General features: G+C 36.3%; 2 protein-coding genes across 2 annotated transcripts; both read right to left on the reverse strand.

Annotated features, from left to right (window-relative positions):
- Window positions 1-2,055: 2,055 nt before the first annotated feature.
- LOC131298788 (FCS-Like Zinc finger 8-like) lies at window positions 2,056-4,012 on the reverse strand. The gene is made up of 3 exons (XM_058324258.1): window positions 3,456-4,012; window positions 2,378-2,486; window positions 2,056-2,127 (listed from the first exon to the last, which is right to left on the reverse strand). The coding sequence occupies exons 1-3, from the start codon at window positions 4,010-4,012 to the stop codon at window positions 2,056-2,058; spliced, it is 738 nt and encodes a 245-aa protein (XP_058180241.1).
- Window positions 4,013-8,659: 4,647 nt separating this feature from the next.
- LOC131335495 (heat shock 70 kDa protein 15-like) lies at window positions 8,660-16,904 on the reverse strand. Its single transcript, XM_058370872.1, has 10 exons — window positions 16,540-16,904; window positions 13,582-14,815; window positions 12,755-12,982; window positions 12,550-12,645; window positions 12,256-12,456; window positions 10,790-10,984; window positions 10,564-10,710; window positions 10,329-10,478; window positions 10,070-10,200; window positions 8,660-9,218 (listed from the first exon to the last, which is right to left on the reverse strand). Exons 2-10 carry the CDS (start codon window positions 14,749-14,751, stop codon window positions 9,017-9,019), a joined length of 2,520 nt encoding a protein of 839 aa, XP_058226855.1. The 5' UTR covers window positions 14,752-14,815; window positions 16,540-16,904; the 3' UTR covers window positions 8,660-9,016.
- Window positions 16,905-22,108: the final 5,204 nt, after the last annotated feature.

Genomic DNA, 22,108 nt, shown 5'->3' on the forward strand with positions numbered 1-22,108 from the left:
AAATTTATAACAGTGAAGATTGAGAACCAAAACGTTTGCACATTTTTTATTTTATCTAACTACAGTACATCTCTCCCAATACTTCGACAATAATTTTTATCTTAGCTAATCTATTATAGGTATATTTTTTATTATTTTTCTTGTATTTCTTTGTTTTCCACATGGGGAGAGGGAGAACGTATTGATAATATACACTCCCTCGATCCGTATCATTTTGCTTAGTTTCTTTGGGAGTTTTCAGCTTGTTAAGGGGATATGCATTTAGAGTTGTGCTACCTTCACATCCAAGTGCACACCCACACACACAAAATGTATGGGTGTGCACTTGGGTGTGCACTTGGATGTGATCCTAAAATTTTCGATGCATTTAAATACATGTTTCCTCAAAAGTTTTTCCTTCAATTTTTCACGGAGGCCGAGTCCCTGCAGTGAGGCCAAATCACTGCAGGTTACAGCCGCACAAAACTACACCGTTTTGTGCCAATTTGGTTATTCGCTGAAGCAATCCTCTCTCTCTCTCTCTCTCTCCTTTTCTTCTACTCTCCTCTCCCTCTGTTTTATGTTGAGATTGAATCACTTTGCCCCTCTCTTTCATCAAGGCTATCCATTCTTCGATGAAAGACTTTTTTCCAACTTCATTGCTGAACTTGGGAGTTGGAACTCCAACTTCAGTGAATCGTTGGTTCCAAATAAAATAAAAAAAATTTCCTGTGAATCCGAATTCTTCTTGCTGGCACTCATCGGTAATCCAACATTAAAATCAACCAATTAATTTACATCAAAGGGACAAAAGATATCAAAAAGTAAAGATTCAGGAGAGGGTAAGGAAATTTTCAACTACAAATTGGTCCACAAGTCCACCCAAGTTGTTGAACGTTTAATCGAGTTGCATCAAAAGTGATGCCCACAAAGTAGTTTCTGCAACGGGTCCCTCTATAGAGCAATTCTAACTCTACAATTGAGTACGATGGATAGCCGAATTGTATTGGAACACTGCCGAAATCAAACCCTCAGTTCGCTATCGTTTTTCCACCTACACTGAAACCATTTCAGATGAAGGGGTTTCCATAGATAATGAATCAGATTGGGGTTGAGAAATTAAAACTGAAGCAGGGTTGGAAATATTGAGTGAATTGGTGATCGTGCGGGAGAAGCGAGAACGGATGGTAGAGGGAGGGGCCATGGGAGAGAAATAGAGGAAGAAAACAAGGAAAAGGACAAAGGGATCTTGTAGATAGAGAGAGAGAGAGAAGAGTGCTCATGGGAAAAGATGCAGCGAACAACCAAATTGGCACAAAACGTCGTAGTTTTGTGTGGCTGCAACCTGCAGTGATTTGGCCTCACTGCAGGGACTCGGCCTCCTTCATTTTCACATTTAAAAATATTTTATTTTTTATAACTCAAGGTATCCGGAACCAGTATACTCGCATCTAAAAACCATTTGTAAACTTTTTCCGGACAAATATTTGCTTATGCACCACGCTTCAAGTTTCCAAATTTATTACTAGTCAAGTTTTAAATTTATCAGAAAACCTAAAAATGAAGTAACAGGTGACATAAAAATGTTAATGCAACATTAATCTAGTTTTAAATTTATCAGAAAACCTAAAAATGAAGTAACCGGTGACATAAAAAATGTTAATGCAACATTAATCTATTGGCAGCTGGGCGTATTTTTGTTTTTCAACCTCCATTGAAATAATGAGTCTAACACGATATTCAACTTGTGCATGAAGGCAATAAGGTGAAATAAAGAACTCAAGAATTCAATTAAACCATACCAAGTTCTGAGAAAAATGTGAAACCCAATTACCAAAAATCGGCCTGAATATTAATCCAATGAAACTTTACACTACATTGATGTCCCTGGAACCGGCAAGCCGGCCTTGAGTTGAAGCTCGAAGTACGGTTGCTTTAGGCCCGCGAAAATTTATGGACTTTTAGAGGCTCCTGCTACTTTAATACCCATTCTCTAGCAGTTGAACAAAAAAGAGTCTCGTCTTTTATCTTTTCTGAATCGCTTTAGACCATCGAAAAATTAGAACTGGCCCCCAACTACAAAATCAAACTCCAAGCTAGTTCGATCTGTGGCTCCCATTTTACCATATTGAAAGCTGAAACCACCATCTGCAAACAGATAAGAAAAATGGTCATATTTCCATCAATGACTTCTGGCAATTAACAAGTTTTTTTTTTTCCTTCAAATAATTCCGAATCCGGCTCGAAGGATCAACTAGCTTTTGACAAAATGATCAAATTAGCAGCTCTTAGCTAAATTTAAAAGATGATCCCAGATTCAGTCTCTTACCTTCTAGTCTAACTCATTAGTTGGATCAATGACTCACATGGAAGCTGATCAGTGATCCAAAAGGAAGACAAGCTCGTCGTTGCCGGAGAAAGAAAGGCTCTTATCAGCTGCTTTTGATATTTCCTCAGCTAAAATCCCCACAGCTAGGCATTCATAACTGCAAAATGATGACTTACCCCTGCAATGGAATGGTTTCAAACCGCACACTGAACAAAAATCGCGATCTGAAGTAAAGTTGAAACTAGCTAAGGTCGTAAAGAAGTCGAGTCGAGTCATCAGTCGAGTCGAGCTGAGTAGTAGATGGTTTAATCTTCAAAATGCTGTTAAGTTTGTTTGGCTTTCTTTATTGATTTGAGCATATTTCAGACTTAGCCTGGATCAAGCTGAGCTCGAATAGCTTAGGTTGTCCATGAAGAGTAAATTACACTACTGCACCCCGTACTTTCATCTTATTTCATTTTAGTCACATGTGCTTTTAATTCTATTAATTTAAACCTTGTATAAATTTTCATTTTCTTTTCAATTTACTCCTTTAATCATCTTGCATTAAATGGAAAGAATAAAAATTAGGAAAAAACATATAACACGAGGTAAAATGTTGAGACCACTAGTGTAATTGACTATCTTCCTTTCTAGAATTCGTATGACAAGTCCAAAATAACCCCCCAAAAAAATTACGTACAGGAGTCGCAAGTGTTGTTTTTTTCCTCTTATGAAAAATAGAAATGAAGGAGATAGTAGAAGAACTATTATAAAACAAAAATGCAGAATTTTAATTGATGAAACTAACTAGCTAGGAAATCCAAAATTCAACCTAGCTACTTCTATAGGAACCGATGGTGTGATCTAGTAGTCTGTAAAGTATGAATTTATTGAGCAAAGTTTAAGAGCTGGGCCACTAACTAAAATAGAAGTACTTATTTGTCAAATTAGTACTTATTTTTTGAATTAAAAATAAAATATTATGAGAGTGACTTGTCTCATAAAACGAAAAATAAATACTTAAAAAATAATAACCTTAGCGGAACTGGCCAAGATTCTCAAATGCATTCAAGTTCACTAAGTTAGAAAATTAGTTAATAATTTCGAACAAGCCTTTTAACTAGGCAAAATTTGAAACTATGAGAAGATGGAACTTAGGGCAAACCTGTAAATGTAAACATCTTCCCCCACTTCCATTTTCTTGCTGCATGCTTCACACAAGTTGGGGAACTCAACAGAAGGGGCGCCAGAGCAGGTGGCCACTTGATGAAATAAACTGATCATCACCTCTTCTCTCTTCTTTCCGGAAGCGATGATCAACCGGTTCGGATGGAATTCCAGGCTTAAGTCAAGGAAAATGTGGGTGATTCTAGGGTTTGGACCGTAACAAGTTACACGGGTATAGTCCTCGGAAAGCAATATCTGGCTTGCTGTTATCGCCATCGGTACTGTTTCACGGTCAAGGGTATTTTGGTCATTTGAGGGTGTAGACTTTGGAACAGTACTCTCATTGATCAAATGATTAGAGATAGAAGATAAGTTGACCAAATGGGGTCCAAAAATCAGGTTATTAATCTTGGATGACTTATCAGAAACCTCCATAACTGGTGTCCTGCTTTCGTCGTCGGTGATTAGGTCTAATATGCCTAATAACCCATTTTCTGATGACAAATCTGAGGAATTAAGTCGTGATTTTGAATTTGATGAAGTAACGGTATCCATTTGCTAATAATAATGCTCCCTGCATTTGAATTGAGAGAATCAAGTACTGTGAACATGCATTTGAAATGATTTGGTAAATTAAAGGAAAAAATTAATAGAAATTAATTAAGACTAGAAAGGTTAATATATATACGAGTACTGCTATATACACCGACCATTTTGGACCGAAACCGTACCGACGGCCGCGCGCGGCCGTCTCCGGCCACCGGACGGCCGATCCGAGCCGTCCAAAAATTTTAAAAAAAAAAACCGAGGGGCCCAACGCGGGAATCAACGTCATCCGATGTGTGTAGGGTGCTTGATCTAAACACCCTATTTTTCGTGTATATATGTATACACGAAAAATAGGGTGTTTAGATCAAGCACCCTACACACATCGGATGACGTTGATTCCCGCGTTGGGCCCCTCGGTTTTTTTTTTTAAAATTTTTGGACGGCTCGGATCGGCCGTCCGGTGGCCGGAGACGGCCGCGCGCGGCCGTCGGTACGGTTTCGGTCCAAAAATGGTCGGTACACATAGGATTTTCTTTTCCATATATACTGGTATATATATATGTACACCAGAAGCATGTGATTAATATTTGTCTTTTTATGTTAGGGCAACAGATTAATGAGAACATTAATTAATGACATTCATAGCGTCCCATGAGCTAGATTAATAAGTTGTCTAATTAATTAGTTGTACTTGCATTGGCTAACTATATAGAAATTTCTGGAAAAATTAATGTTTGCATGAAGAAGTTTTAAATAAATAAATAAACTCATTTTCTGGTAATTAAACTTTAAAACTTCATTTTTTTCTTGTTTTAAAAGAAAAAAATATTTTATGACTTTGAGTAAGAGATTTATTACGATTGTGTTATCTTATGGCTTAAAATGTTAATATGAAATGATAAAGCTAGTTGATAAAGGCATCATAATTCGATACATAACTTTTAAATTGACCATCATCGATCCGACTTAAATGATATGCAGTACTCAAAAGAAAGTCAAAAAATAAATGACAGACAAGATATATATAGATGGAAATATTTTTATATCGAATCCAAAAGTATAAACTACCAAGTAAAAAGGTCCACTTGTTACGTCATAAAACAATCTATACGCGCGCGTGTACGTAGATCGAACTAACTCAATGCGATAATAGAATTGTCGCATTGAATTATAACAAAATGGTTGCCTATGCGAATTGTAAATCAGATTATGGTATCTATGCATAATCGAAGCATCTCGGGGGGGTTTTTTCATTTTTTTTTTCAATGGAATCAATGCTCAGATAACTTTGCATAAAGTTTAGAAATAAAATACACAATTAGGAAAGCATCAAAAAAACCATTAGATAAATAAATAGATTTTACAATCAAACAATCTTCTGTCTTCTTAATTAGTAAACTCACAAGTTAGCCTGCAATATTCAAATACGCTTTCTTAGATTGTTACATGAAAGTGAGGAGACTCAATTTGGCGGACTCAAAAGATAAATCTCCAGAACTTCAAAAGTGGTAATTGAAGTTTGTATAAACTGCTGACGTTTCAATGAAAGCATACAAAAATATAAAATGGTTAGTCAAGATATAAGCAAAGACTGTCCCGAATATCTAGTTATTGAAATTTAAAAAACGATGAGTTTTCCATGTCTTGCCTGGGTGTCACAAAAATGAAATAGAGAATGTATGTCAAAACAAAGAATTTAACACAATTGAGGTGTGAATTTCAAATGCTGAAAAAACAAGTGTCAACTACCAGTAGATGAAATGCTTGGGGTCAGTGTCCGTTCATTAACCAATTGAATCTATAGAGGCTAAACATTTCAAATCTTGGGACTATTGAAGGGTTTTCCGGTTGTTAACTCAGGGCCCCAAAATTATTCAAGTTGCAAACAAGCTAAACTAGACATGCGAATTCCGGTTGTTTAAAAAAAAAAAAGTAGATCAAATGCTGGGACAGTGGGACAGTGAATTTCTGAAACTGAATCGTAGATGATATGAAAGAATGGACAACGTGCGAACATACCTGGTTCTCCTCTGAGTCCTCTCTCTCTCTCTCTCTCTCTCTCTCTCTCTCTCTCTCTCTCTCTCTAAAAAGTCCAGAGATGAGTTTGAGAGACCAAAATGCGGTTTTTATGCATGGATGCTGACAACCTGCTGGTGTGAATTTACCCAAAAAAAAACCTGCTGGTGTGAAACTTGCCTCCTCTGTCCCTTTCAAAAACACACACACACTCTCTCTCTCTCTCTCTCTCTCTCTCTCTCTCTCTCTCTCTCTAACACATGCATTTATATCACCAAACTTAAGGCCTCTCTCTCTCTCTTGATTAGTTCACACGTATGGCACATGTCAAGGAATACGTGCGTGGACCCATAATATTCTGGGCTTTAGATGACATAAACCGTTGAATGCATTTTAAATAGATATTCAAGCCCATTGGGTCACTACCAAGTGATTTGAGGCGTGCTATCGACACCCTCTCGTACTTTGCTTTCTACAAATTCGGTTGTGATTCACTAGTCGGTGACTTAGCAATTGATCCCTCACAGAGCTCACCTCATGAGATTGAATTTTCTACGATTACTCTAGAAAATTAAAATAGATTAATGTTATATCCAATTGCCTCTCCACCATTTTTATTTATTTATATTTTTTTTTTGGGGAGGGGGAGGACATTGGAGCCGGAAACCATTCGATGAAGCTCTAAGATCTATCCACATAATCGTATCAAATTTAGTAATGCTACAGATACACATATAGTGAAACAAATATACATATAATTGAGATCATCTGATACACATTAGTCTCACATGATACATGTAAGATCCATACAATTAGAAAATTTTAAACAAATTTACGGCGGATCTATGTTGCTAGATCCATACCCTTAACCATTTTTCACACATTTGGTAGCGTGAGTGACTATAAATTTTTTTTTTTTTGACGAACAAGATCAATTCTGGTAAATTAAAATCAACAAGGCTTTTATTTTTAAGAAACCTTTTGGTGTGGGACCGTGGGACATGGAACCAGAAAACAGACTGACCCAAAACGCCTTCTTTTGTATTTTTCTAGGGCCGAGGAATTCAATTAACGCCAGTTTCAAAAAAATCGGTTGGCTGATAAGCCAAATGACAACAATACCCTTGGCTTATGTTTGTGTAAAAAACACCAAATTCATTCCTATGCGACTCTCATTAGTTGGCTCTCTTATAGGAATTCTTGCAAACCAAGTTACCAACAGAAATTAATCAAATGCATTAATTAATAAATCATTAAACCAACACATAGTACATGTGTTTGTGATGAGGATTCGAGGTGTCACCTTCACTCAAGTTGGAAGGGATCAATTTAATGACAAGAAACGTTACTCTTAATTAATAAGCTACGGAGAATTTTCGCAAACTAAGAAATAATATATGGTCAACGGTACGTCTTCAACAATTCACGATTGGCTAGTCAAACAATTATGACATCAATTTTGACTTGTGCATTTCTTAGAATGTTAAAAAAACGATATCCTAATCACAAGTAGTTAGTCAACGAAGTTAATTTACATTGATTTTGTATTTTATACATTATTATGGTAACATGAATATACTCAAAATCTCGTAATAATTCGTAAGCAATAATTGATATCTATACACTCTTTTGTTGTGCTAATGCATCATATGCAATTCCGATAACTTATCAATTAATGTACTTACCGTGAACAATGGTCCAAATCTAAAAACTACACTATTGGCAATTTTTATTTTTTAGAATCTTAATTAGTTCATTGTAGTTATTCATGGCAGCTCTCAACAGACCACAATAAATTCAAAAGTGGCAATATATACGTTTGTCCACCATTTCAAGTCACACAACACAACAAATTAATGACGGGCTACGCACAACAGAAAGAATATTAGGCGGACATAAATGGGCGGAGCTTAAATGATCTTTCCAGGCTAGAATAACCAGAAATGATATCCGCGCAGCAAATGCACACAAATTGCGGTGTGGGGCCCACAACGGAAAGCAATCTATTTAAAGAGCCTTTCAAACAGAGAGAATCTGTACTAATCAAACTCGATTCGAAACTAGCTTGTCAACAATCTTTCAAACAGAAAGAATCTGTACTAATCAAACTCGATTCGAAACTAGCTTGTCAACAATCTAATTTCCCCAACGATGTATTTCCAGTGGCAGTACAACATGATCAGTTTCAGCGAAAAACCCAGTCATTACAATTTGGTTCTTCATTTTCAACTGTTTACAACCTGGTTTTATGCTTGTCAGTGGCCATATTCACGTAGGGGGCTACAACTTGTTTTGATCTACGCTGCAAAGAAAACCTCACAACTGCAAAATAAATAGACCATAGCATAGTCTGTATACGGCAAGAGAAAAAGAGAACACTTTCAAAGCGTTAAAAGTAACGAAGCAATATATGTTATGTCCGCAACAAGTAAATCAATCCCAATACATAACAACTCAAGGAACAGCCCTATACGGCGAAGAAGTAAACCAACAACAAAAGACTCTTTTAGGAAAACTACAAATCAAATCTTGCATCTGACAAAATTTGACCTCTCAGCAAGGAGCGCAATAATTCTCCCCACAAAGCAAGATTTATAGAAAGGGGAAGAAAAATCCAGTAGCATAAATCCAACCATGGGATGAACCCCGAAAACATAACCCATAACAAAAATATGGCACTTAAAAAGCCTGTAAGAGTCGAGAATAGGTCTCTCTTCCAACAAATACAGAATGCAAGATGAAATCAAATTTAATGTCACTCTTACAAACGCATTTGGAAAACTGGATTCGGGACATCTATCTTTATAATGATAGAATACACACACCATCGAAAATCAGAAAGATGGTTTTACAGATCCAAACAATTTCACCAGCAAAACCTCCCTGTAGCCTTTACCAATGGTCCATCAAAAGAGTTCGTAGGCTCAGAAATATAATCAAATTGACACAAATTTTTCCTGCATCGAACACTAAAGAATAAGTAGGTTTACTAAATTAAGCAGAGCCCGGTTCTGTCTCGGACTTTTCTGTCTCCATGGGCTCTGCAGCAGCTGGTGGCACCTCATTATTGGCATCTCCATCATTCTCACTCGGACCCTGACTCTGTGGCTCACTTCCTTGGGGAGTGGCAGGTGATGGAGTTTCAGCTGTAGCTGGTTTGGCCGGCTTAGGTTTCGTCATTATAGGCCGGCAAAACCTGTTATAACAAATTCTGCTAAATCAATATCATGACAAACTACTGGCAAGCAGTCATTGCACCTTGAAGGACAAGTACAAGACCAAGTTAAAACATTTTCTTACATAAGTCCGTCTAATTCAATACATCTAGAAATTAACTACTGACATTTCCAATCAATTCATTCATACAAAAGACACTAAACACACTAAAAGACTATCTTTTTCATCTTTTCCGAACTTTTTTCGTCTTTAGTGAACTATTTCCGACTTTGGTCTATATTTTTATATTTTTAAGATTCATCTCATCAAGACAACCGATAATCAACAATTAACCCAAAAAATCTTACCCGAATCTCATAAAAATTAAGAGAAAATACCAAAAAAGACCGAAAAATTGCAGCCAAAGGGGGTCATAATGGCTATCTGGATAAGATTTACCTATTTACATGTATATCTACTACATCGATGTTTCATGTACCAAAGACTATATGAACCCATCGAGCCTTATCAGTTCAGTAAAGCTCGATCATCGATTCCGGTTGATGTTCCAGACTCCAAAACACTTCCCGTCGCTACGTGTGCTGGAGAATGGAGGGGAGGAGAGTTTCATTACCAGTCCCTATCCTATCACACAGAATTGTCTGTTTCTAGATGATGTCGATATGAGAATCAGAAAACTTTCTTTCCACAGATCCACAGAAGGACCACAGATAGTATGCATATTCGGGTCCTAACTATATTGGAACCAGCTTAACTATGAACTGATGCACCAGACACAGACAGAGATGCATTAAATTGAAAATTTAAGAAAGACTAAACAAGAAGGAAAAGAAAACACATTTCCACCGGCATCAAATAAAAATACCGAACCTGTCAAGGGCTTCGGCCTTCTTTCTAATGTCGGCTGACAAGATGACTGGAGTAGCATACTTGGGCAGCAAGTCTTGTTGCTGCATTCTCTCTCTTAACCAAGCTTCTGCTTCCACGCATTCATTCATAACCTACCAGCAACCCAACCCAAAACAAATATTAAAACCAATATCGGCAGCATCTATGCATGCGTGCGTACATACGTGTGTGTGTGTGTGAGAGAGAGAGAGAGAGAGAGAGAGAGAGAGAGATCTCACACCTTCTGCTTCTCTGTCAAGTCAATGTGATCAAATTTAGGATCACTTGACATTGCAGCTTCTCTGAAACCAGTCACACAATAGACAAGTTGTTCAATCACCGATCCCCTCTCAGTATGCTCCTTGTATCGCTCCTCAATAGGATCTCCTTGCTACCGATTTTAAATTCCAAGTAAGATATACAAACCTAGTAATTAAATCAGAGGGAAAAAAAACACCAAATGACACAAAAGCAACCTTCTTGAGTTCCTCAAGCTTGGCAATGTAAACGCCTTTGGTCTCGTCTTCACCATCTTCGTACAACCAATCTTCCACCTCTTGGAGTTTAGCAGTTAACTCTTCCCTCTCCGAATCAATAACAAAGTCCTGGTATTTGTCGTGCAGCTGGAGAAAATAGAGAAACTGGTGAGTTCAAAATATTCAAGCTTCTCATAGGATCTTTTTGAGGAGCTCATTGTAATACCTTGTTTCTCATGTCATAAACATAGGCCTCCACAGCATTCTTTTTATCTTTGGTTTCTTCCATAATACGATCCTGCAAAGCCATTTCAAACTCCTTTTCCACTGCCTTTTGCACATCAGCAGGAGCCATTCCTCCATAAACAATCTCAGATACAGGAACGTTAGATTTCTTGACCTTCTTTTTTGGAACCTCTACCTACAAAATTAGAGGAAAACATAATTTCATGTAAAAAGCAATAATGGTTTACTCATATAGCAATTTGTTATCCAAAAACTACTTCCATAAAAGTTGATAGAAGACAATAATCCGTCTTCAAAACTGCAAGTCTGCGATGGGCCAGCCTAGAAGGTAACAAAAACAAAACAGGCATGTATTTCATCAATCATCATACTACAGACTTCTTATTTCCTTTAGCTTCTGCCTACTTGAGCTTTGTAATTTGAAGGACTTTCCTTCTTAAGAGAGTTTTTAATTCCTTAAAGCTCAGTGAGCTTTGTGCTTTGAAGGATATTCTTATTTCTAAGGCCATAGAATTCGACCTTCAAGTGCCTTGCTTATTGCTATCTGTCTGCATGCTTTTCCAACTTCTTCGGAAAGACCGACTTAGTTATCATATATTCATATTTAAAGTTTAACATGAATAAAGGTACTGAGAACCGAAAAGCATAAAGGAAACAAAAACAACTACTGAAAAGAAGAAATCAAAGCTGAGAGAAAGCGAAACATCTAGGTTATGGATAAAGATACGAGTCCAAAACCCATCACATAGCAGAAGATATTTAAATCAACTTGTAGGAGACTAATCCAGAAGTGTAGGCCAGGTGACATCCCCAGTGACCCACCACTGACGCCTCTAGTAGATGATTTGCTACCAAGAAGTCCTTTAGCAGTTGTGACTGCCGCTTAGGCGGATGCTGAATTTCTCCAGCATTCTTGCAATATTTAGGAGCCAGAAGTTTAGACCAACACATGGAGACAAATACAAATACCAAGTGGATCGCTGACAGTCAGGTTGAAGGCCATGCAAATTTGAGGTTGTGAATGCAGATGGGGAAGGAATAAAATCATCAATTGAACATGACGACAAATAGTCACCTCAGACATCTTGCCTACAGGAAAAAGTAAGACCATAAGCCTAATCCCTAGCACCAAAGGGGAATATCCAGAGATAATTATTCCTTTGCTCGCTCCTAATCATTTATATACCGATACTAGATACACAGCTTTTCTATGTTACAGAAAGGTTGGGATATAAATTGCTACTGGATCTTGAAGAACTCTGCGTGTCCACGGACAAGTTAATGTAAATGGTGTAATGCGAGGATCATTATAGTGTCCAATCAACCCAGCCAAATATTAAATGGATAAAAGCTTAAGAGATAAAACAAACAACAACAAAACCAATTTGAGAGCCAGCATGCAAATCTTCATGATAGCTTATTGTATGGGAAATGTCTCCTAATTACCTTAGCATCTGTTTCCATATGACTAGGCTTGTCCCCAGAATCTGGGACACCATTTTCTGCCCCTGGAGTATCGAATTTGGCATCTTGCATATTAATGTCAGTTTCAGTAGCCGAGGGAGCAGAGTCACTTGGAGTTTCATCTGTATCCATCTTAGCAGCTTCTTTTGCAACTGGAACTTCACCTTCCTCTTCTTCCAACATCTGAACATCAAACAAAATCACAAACAATTTGTCAGTTTTCCATAATTCACCGCCATAGTAAAAAGAAAAACGAAAACTTCTTCAAAGACTTACCGTGGCAGACTCGACAAATACAATGCCATGCAGATTTAGACGAACTTTCACCTTCAATTTTGCCCGTTCACTCTTCGTGGGTTTAAAAGGACCAATCTATGGACAAACACAGACATCTTTGTCAAGGAAAATACCTCAAAGAACTATAAAGTCCTCACCTTCGGAGATGATCTAAATACTATTCCAAAATCACAGGGTCAATTACCGTATATGTGCTAATCTTAGCAGGCGCCAGCAGTTCGCTGACATCACCATATTGGACGTCTATTGTAAAGGTTCCTGATCTAGAGAATGTCGTGGCCTTGATACTAGGAATTGGATTCCCCTTCGGAATGACAATAACGCTTTGTTGATTATCTGCACCTCCATTTTCAGTATCCAGAGCAGCACCTTTCCATGACAAAGCAATGGGAAAAGGGAAACTCTCGTTGACCTTGAAACAAAAGGAGAAAAAGTTTCATTAACATGCCACATAATATGCAGTTTAATTAAATCTAACATGAGCTTCAGAGTCAGGCCTTCAAGGAAATCAAAGCCAACCTTAAGTAACTTATCGTACTTAATTCTTCGAATACCAAAATGTTAAGAATGACAATATGCATAGCTAATTGTGCAGTATGAATGAGTCCCTTGTGAGCTTAAAAATTAACGAATTTCTGTAAGAAAAAAGGAAAGAAAAGCCTCAATTTGGCGTCAATGCCATGTTGAGCCCAAATTTCACATATGACTGTTCTCTCTGCTCATCTATTTCTTTACAAATTTCAGGTACGTGGTAAAGAGAAGTGAAGTTCAATTGATCATGCATGCCCGCAACAGAGGTTGGGGTTCTATGGAGCAACTCAGACAAGAGATAGTCAAAAGTTCGCAAATAGAATTCAAATGAGATACCAATGAATTAATATACACGTTGAGAGGAAAAACTCTTAAGAACATAGAATGCCCTCCTTCAGCAAAACATGTAGTGGGTTAGTGGGAGTTCCCACAAAGAGGAAAAAATTATAAGCCACTAAATTCAACAAGAGGCATCCTTACCTGAAATTCCCGCACTTTAAACGTGGGGCTGAGAATAGCACACTCCAAGGCACAGCCTTTGGCAACACACTCACTTGCATTCATCGTCCGCCTAGGCTCCTTGCCAAAGAACTCTGTTAAAATCCTGAGCATGGCAGGAACACGAGAGCCAGAACCAACAACCTCAACCGAGTGAATATTCTCAACCGTCAGTCCAGCTTCGGAAAGAGCCTTCTCCAATGGCTTCCTCACGCGCTCCAAAATTGGAATGCTAATTTGTTCAAACTCTTCTCTCTTGATGAAACTCCTAACATCCTTCTCATCCATCAAGCACTCAATATTCAGAGGTGCCTCTGGGTTTGCACTAAGAACTTTCTTCAGCTTTTCACAAGCAGCACGAAGCCGGAGGCAAGCCCTGGCATTCTGGTAAACGTCAATCTTGTACTGTTCTTTGAACTGGATAGCAAAATGGTGAAACAGAACTTCATCAAAATCTCTACCACCTAATGATCGGTCAAATGCATGGGCCAAAATCTTTAGCTGGCCTTTCTTGAACCCAGCAATGCAAACTTGCATACTCGCGTGGCCAATGTCAACAAATGCAACATTTAGTTGGTCATTCTCGGGTAGGTCTGTCTTATAAATTCCATATGCCAAAGCAGTTGCAGTTGTTTCGTGAATCAACCGGAGAGGGTGCAAACCTGCAATAGTAGCTGCATCTAAAACAGCTCTTCTTTGGAGATCCGTGAAATAAATTGGTATCCCAATACAGCAGTCCACAACTGCCGCATTTAAGTTCTTCTCCGCTATGCTCTTAAGATTAGAGAGCACCATTCCCAATACTTGAGTTGGTGTAAACGTCCTTGATTCTCCTAGATACCGTGCATGAATTAGAGGGTATCCATCAGGACCTTCGGTAACAGCAAAAGGCAATGTCTTGATATCTCGTTGCAGCTCAGGATCTGAAAACTGACGCCCAATCAGACGCTTTACCTGAGAAATTGTATTCTTTGGATTCATCATACTTGATGCAGCCCCTGCTGTTCCAAGGAACCGCTGTTTGTCCCCAAAGCATACAAGAGCTGGAGTCTCACGTTTCGACTCATCATTTAGAACAACATCAATTCCTCTTTGCCGAGCTACGGCGACAACGCCGCTCTCGTTCCCAAAATCTAAACCAACCACGCTCATTTTCAAAAGAAGGTTTTGCTTGGGCACACGAAATCAATTGACTCCGAGCAGATAAAGTGACAACCTGAAAGTAAACAAAATAAAATGCCATTTATTACTTCCAATTAACATGGACCGCCTTAAACACGATATGAAGCCAAATATATATACATACATACATACATACATACATACATATATATATATATATATATATATATATATATATATATATATATATTTTCCCTTTTTAACAACTGCACCAGGTGATCATAAGAAGAAACAGGTCCCATTCAATGTAAACTTGCAATGTAGTTCCGTTACAAACCTTAGGCAAGTACATCCAGAGGATTTTAACTAATCAGTCTCAATCTATTTAGAAAATCGCATCTCAACCCTAATCAATGACTATCACACTCAATTTGCCATAGTAGTCAGTGAACATATCTACCCTAGATATTCCCGCTTCAGTAAGTCTTGAAAAGAGAAAATCGTGTAACAATTACTTGCTCTGTCCCTTTTTGTTTCCTCTCTCCGGGAGACAGGTGTCATTATGACCGTAAAAAATAAACTACTTCCCGAAATAACTTTTGACCTGTTCGAGAAAAAAAACTCAAAAGCACATTATTTTGTTACATCAAGATGTCGCGATTTTTTGTAGAAAGCAAACAAAACGGGATGGAGGCGTCCATGCATCTAAAAAACAAGACAAATTTAGCCCACGTGAACTCGTGAGGGACTATCCTTTCTATCGCTTGTGCTTGCTTTTCACTCTTGAGACAACGGTCCCATTCAATGCAAACTTGCAATGTAGTTCTGTCACAAACCTTACACAAGTACACATGATTTTAACTAATCAGTCTCAATCTATTTAGGCCTTGTTCGGACAAAAAATCTCACCTGGCTTTCCCGCCAAAAGCTAAGGCTTATTGGCTTATTGCCAAAGAGCCATTTGCTGGAACCCCTTCTGACACACACAGCCTCTCCCGACCCCACCCCGGTGTTCCAAAAATACCCACTACGGCGGAGAAAGGAGAAAGGAGAAAGGGATAGGGTTTGTTGGGAAGTCCAGGGCAAGACAAATAGGCAGGGAAAGCCAGCTTAATTATTTGTAAACAGCCCCTTAATAACTCACTTATGAACCGTAACGTCCGTAACCAACCACTATCACACTCAATTTGCCATTAGAGTCGGTAAACAAGATTAACCTAAATAGTTGTCAAGAAAAGACATAATTTTTTTCCCTTTTAGTAGTCTCGGAAAGGGAGAATCACGTAACACAACTACTCCCTCTGTCCCTTTATGTACTCTCTACGGGATTAGAGTGTCCCTTTGATCTTAAAAAATAAACTACCTCCCAAACTAACTTTTTATGTTTTCGCACCGTTCTAAGGATCTCAATGGGTAAATGAGCACCTACGGACGGGCAAAATAGTCGGAAAACTACTCTCAAAAGCACATCATTTTTTGACGTCACAACGGCACGACTTTCCGTAAAAAAAACAAACAAAACGGGACGGAGGCGTCCATGCACCTCAAAAACAAGACAAATTTAGCTCAGTTAAGTACCCAAAAAAAATCCTTCTGCTAGTTAACCAACAAAATCCCACTTAAGCATCACTAACTTCTACTATAACAAGCTGCCGCGGTAATGATCTGCTAAATCTCAATGATTAAACCTAGATTCGGCAACGGCCGAGCGTTGGGGTAAAACCACATTCCTCGAACCAATTCAACAGTACGGTACACGAATCAAGACTGACACAGATCTGGAGGTTCTAGAGAAGGTTAGGGTTAGGGAGATCGTACCTGTGATCGAGTGCGCCGCCGCAGTATCAGAGATTTTTTTTTTTTTCCTGGAACTCCAAATACGACTTGGTCGAGGTTGTCGTGGATTCTCCCACTCTCTCTCTCCTGTTTTCTGAAGACGGAAACGGGTGATGCGAGGAGAGAGAGTGGAAGGGGAGGGGTTTTAACGTGAGATTTGCGGAAGGGTTTGTGGAATTGCGAGGAAATTTTGTGGAATTTATATATAGACTACGGTAATTCCTTTTCTTTATTTTTTTATAAAAAAAAATAGGATGGTCAAAAAGTTTCTAGTGGTCGTAGAGGGGTCTAGGGATGCTGATACTTCTAGAAAGATCTTGAGATGGAGAACTTTCACTTTGTGGACCGTGCAATGTGAAGCGTTTGAATGTTAAATACGTAAGTACTTTGTGAGTACGTATTTTTTTGGTATAAAGTGTCGTACTCTGCATGAGTAAATTGACGGCGAGGGCTTAACACCGGAGTAGCGTTCAGTTGCCCATGACAGTGAGGACTCGGCCGTCGGCAAAGGTTGCCGGCGTCTCGTTCTCTTCTGTCAGAAGCGTGTCGGCGATTGACAGTGTTGGATAGCAATTTGAGTGGAATTTTCATTGGGTTTTTTTTTTCTTTTGTGTGTGTTATTTCTGATTTGGTTTCTGCTCCACCCTTAGACGACTTAGGTCCCGTTCCATAACTTAAAATAAGTACTTGTTTTTTAAAAAGAAAATTTCAAGCTCAAAAATAATGTGTTTACACAAATAATTTTCCTAGCAATATGAATATTATTTGATAGATCTTATCGATATCTTTTATATGGTGCAAAAAATAATAATAATAATAATAATAATTTTTTATTTACATTATTTTTGAGTTTAAAAATGTGAAATAAGTACTTATTTTTTAAGAAGGTGTTATGAAACGGAGCCTTACTCCATAGTATCTAAATCTCTAACAATCACTGGTGCAGAATTTTATTGTCGGTGTGGATATAATTTTGAGACTCACGTTTAGGATTTCCACATAAGTTCGCCTCTTTGTCTTTATTGGAGATATTGTAAGTGGGAGGAAGCTATGGTACACAGGATATACCGTATGCCTAAATTATGACAATTTGTGATTTTCATTATGCCAATTTTTGGTTTTCTAATGCATATTTATGATTCTAGTTACGACTTGTACATTAAAATTTACCTATTGAACAGGTCATTAGCAGGTTACCCATAATTAAAAAATATTGTTATTATGTAACCATAATTATTCGTACCGAAATCCATAATACTTGTACCCTAACCAAATATATGCATACAATATCAAAAATTAAATAATGTTACCCACAAATGTTATAACAACACCATAAATTGGCATTATCTTACCACAATGAATCATACCAAATTTTTTTGACTCGGATGATATTCCGTAACAAAATCAAAATATGTCGTACCAAAATCAACAATTGTTATACCCAAGCCAAAAATATTTGTAAAATGCCACAAATTTTAGAAAATAACCACAATTATTATGACAACACCTAAAATTGTCATTTTCTTAACACAACGTGTCATATCAAAAGAAAACATATTTAAATACCACAAATTTTATAACAAACCATAATTGTTATGACAAAACCATAAATTGACGTTTTCTTACCACAATGTGTCGTACCAAAGGAAATTAATTAAAATATTCCGTAATAACACATGTCTAAAATACAACAAATTTAGTAATATAACCAAATTTGTTATGACAACACCATAAATTGACGTTTTCATATCCACAACGTGTCGTATAAAAAAATTCAATCAGAATGTTCAATTAACGGGAGTTATAATCAACAAAATATCATACCTCAAATTCAGTAATATAACCAAATTTGTTATAACAACACCATAAATTAACGTTTTCGTACCTACAACGTATCGTATAAAAAAATTCAATTGAAATGCTCAATTAACGATAGTTATTATTAGCAAAATACCATACCGCAAATTCAGTAATATAACCAAATTTGTTATGACAACACCATAAATTGGCATTTTCATACCCACAACGTGTCGTATAAAAAAAATTCAATCGGAATGTTCAGTAAACGATAGTTATAATTGACAAAATACAATACCACTAATTATTTTCAATTCCCGCCACATTATTTTTTAAAATTTTAAAATTTCCACCATATTGTCTTAATTTTCGATTCCCTCTACACTAATTTTTCAAATTCTTATTTGTCCCTACACAATACCTCAATAATTTAAACTAAAAATGAAGTTTTCGCACAAAAATTTCATCCAAGAAATTCACCAAAAAGTAAGTACTATACCCAAATTTTAGAATACAACTACAATTTCCTCTCAAAATATTAGTCTAAATCAAATTTTTTTTCTACAAAATTTAATTCAAAAAATCAAAATTCCTTTGTGGAAAAATGAGAGGTCACGAAAAAAATAATTATCCAACTGTCTCAAATGCATACACTTTCAACACTAAAATGGAGTACAAAAAAATAAGTGTGAATATCAAAAAATACAGTGTGAAAATTACTCTCCTTTTTGTAATTGGTGAAATTAATTATATTAATACCCAATCTTATCAATATTTAGGGCGATGCACTTAACAATTGGCACTATATATTTAACACATGGATCGGTGTCAAACCTTCACCCTATGCGTACCAATCCAAATTTAATGGTGGTCCTTTGAACTAGGTCGTGGAAGTAAAATCTAAATAATTTTGTAAATTTATTGTCATTATACTTTCTTTCAAAAAAAATTATTATAGTCGATATTTTGATTTACACCAATGACATAGCTATAATATGATCTACAAGTGCAGGCCCATCACTAGGACGGAGGCAATTGAGGCCTCTGTCTTTTCAAATTTTTAGCCTGAAAATAACGCTCTTACATACAAGAAAATATTATATAATTAATAGCCTTTAGAATTACAAATTTTCAATTGTGTACCATAGCAATAAGGTGTTGGAGTTTGGACATTTATCTAAAAGATTTAGGGTTCAAGTCTTAAACCCTTCGTTCCTTTTTGTTTTTAAAAGAATGTTATTATTTTTTAGAATAAATCACATAGTTAGTGTTTGAAGTTTGATACTTCAACAAATCTCATCGTTCAATTTTAATACAACATTAAAATATAATAATGCACCATTTGAGCCCCACGTAAGGTGTTTATTTTATTTTATTTTTTATTTTATCAAAATCGTCTATCTTTTACATAATATTAATTAGGTCATTCGTATCAAGAATGAAATTGATGGCTTATAGCTAGACACTTAATTGGATGAAAAATATCATTCTATTATTCAATTTGCGTGCCGATGATGGAGCTTCCTAAACTTGATTGAGACAAAAAATTACGTAGGTGACTTAATCAACAAACATAAAAAATTCAACGGATTTGATCGTCATTATTGTGTCACAGTCGCATGGCTACATTACATTCAACTACAATAGAGGACTAGGTTTCATACCAAATATAAATTGACTGTACAATCTAAATGTCATTAGTGAGTGTATTTTTAAAATGATCGATCAGGACTGTTAGGATATTAAGTTATACAATATTTAATTTGTGATATTTTAGACATGTATTTTGTTTGGGTATAATAATTATTGATTGTGCAACGATATATTTTGGTCTTGTATCTAGTATCTTTTGATCGATTTCTTTTGGTACGACACATTGTGGTAAGAAAGTGTCAATTTTTTGTGTTGTCATAACAATTGTGGTTATGTTATATAATTTGTAGTATTTTACACATGAGGGAGAGGGAGAGAAAGTCAATGAAAAGAGAACAACCTGTTACCTGCTAAGCCATTTTTTTATTTTATTAATTGGTTTAATAAATGGGTGGTCCGGATTATTTACTTTGAAATCCAAGGGTTTAAAATCATGATGCGTACGGTACACCTCTTAATAAGGGGTGTGTACCATAAGACTACCCTTATAAGTGTTGTGGGTTTGGTTGTAGCTCCTTAACTTTGTAACGATGGAAATCTATGTAAGTGCCGGATGGCTTTTAAGAAATGCAATTTGTGCTTTTGTAAATAAAAAATAAATAAATAAAAACATGAATAAATTGACACTAGTTGACTATGTGATTATTGAAATTGATCTTATACGCGTGGATGGATGTTGAGGTTTCTTAAAATATCGAGATAAATATCTTCGTGTTGACACTAGTTTGAGTTTTTGCTTTTACGGTATATATTTTATTACAAATGTTCGAATTAACAACGGTACATGCTTTGTGAATAGTAGCTATTACTTGACCAACAAGTGGATTTGCTCAATTTGTACTTCCTCCGTCCCAATTTAATTACAGTATTATTTTTTAAATTTTGTATCAATTTTTAATTGATTATGTCTTATAATTTATAATATTTTATATGATTTCGAAAATATTGTATTATAAAATGGGGGACAATTAAATTGGGAAAGAAGGAGTAGTTATATTTAGGATCCGTTCCACTAAGGTTATTTTTTGCATTACAGGATAGGTTGTTATTTCACAATACATCACTTTTAATTCAAAAAATAAATACTTATTTGGAATACTTATTTCTCTTGGCGGAACGGGGCCTTACTTTTAGTTGGGATATTACGGACTATGAAGGCTAAGATGTAATGCAACACTCGACCTATTATGAGGTTTTTATATTTTTTTATTTTATTTTTTATTTTTTATTTTTTTACCGTTGGTTCACTTTTTGGTTATTTGTAGTTGCAAATATGTTGAAATAAAGTTCAATGTATTGGACATGTAATGGAGCTTTATTAAATGAGTCGCACTCGATCTAAAATTTTAATAGTAACGAGTGGCATTGTGATAAATACAATCCATTGCACTCTTTTTTTTTATACTCAATTTTTGCATACTAAATTGTGCATTTTGATGAAATTCGCATGCTAATCAAATGTTGGATACAATTCGCATCGAGTACTGCCGACCAACAAATAATGGAGTAACTATTTGTTAGAAGTTTTTTTTTTGGCTCCTTTGAACAAATTTTATAGGATGACCAAATGAATTTAAATTCTGCCCCGTTTGGCATAATTTTTCTGGGCGATTATCGAGTGATATTTTTGGTTATTTATTTCTTAATTCTTATTAGAAATGGGCAAATTTTTACATCATCTTGTTCGCCTCGATAAAAGGAATAAAAAAAATGTAAAAGCGTAAACTAATATTGGATTAAAATAGTAATAGTAAGATTTAAGAGAACACAACTAAAAATACTCTATTCGGGTTAGATTTTGAAAGAGATTTTTTAGAACAATGAGTGATGAAAGATAGATAAAAAAATACTCCGTACTATTAAAGACTGTGCGCAGAAATTTTGAGAACCAAAACGAACAAGAAAATCATTAAAATTTGGGCCAAGTGGACCTTGCCTTTACAAGTGTAATCATTAATATATATATATATATATATATATATATATATGTGTGTGTGTGTGTGTGTGTGTGTGTGTCAGATAAATCAGCCCGTACCCGAATACAAGCACTGTCGGACCCAGTAACCGACCCGGATTCATTGCCATGGTAGATTTTTTTTTT

Source organism: Rhododendron vialii, chromosome 8a, assembly GCF_030253575.1.
Source record: "Rhododendron vialii isolate Sample 1 chromosome 8a, ASM3025357v1".
NCBI lineage: Eukaryota > Viridiplantae > Streptophyta > Magnoliopsida > Ericales > Ericaceae > Rhododendron > Rhododendron vialii.

What these genes read in the sequence shown, in the direction of transcription:
- LOC131298788 (XM_058324258.1), bottom strand. Translation starts at nt 4,012, where the DNA reads ATGGATACCGTTACTTCATCAAATTCAAAATCACGACTTAATTCCTCA. An exon ending in GAAGATGTTTACATTTACAG is followed by an intron (nt 2,487 to 3,455) that starts GTTTGCCCTAAG and finishes ATTCCATTGCAG; the next exon opens with GGGTAAGTCATCATTTTGCA. An exon ending in TCTCCGGCAACGACGAGCTT is followed by an intron (nt 2,128 to 2,377) that starts GTCTTCCTTTTG and finishes ATCTGTTTGCAG; the next exon opens with ATGGTGGTTTCAGCTTTCAA.
- LOC131335495 (XM_058370872.1), bottom strand. Translation starts at nt 14,751, where the DNA reads ATGAGCGTGGTTGGTTTAGATTTTGGGAACGAGAGCGGCGTTGTCGCC. An exon ending in AGCTTGAGGAACTCAAGAAG is followed by an intron (nt 10,479 to 10,563) that starts GTTGCTTTTGTG and finishes TAAAATCGGTAG; the next exon opens with CAAGGAGATCCTATTGAGGA. An exon ending in AAGGCCGAAGCCCTTGACAG is followed by an intron (nt 9,219 to 10,069) that starts GTTCGGTATTTT and finishes TTGTTATAACAG; the next exon opens with GTTTTGCCGGCCTATAATGA.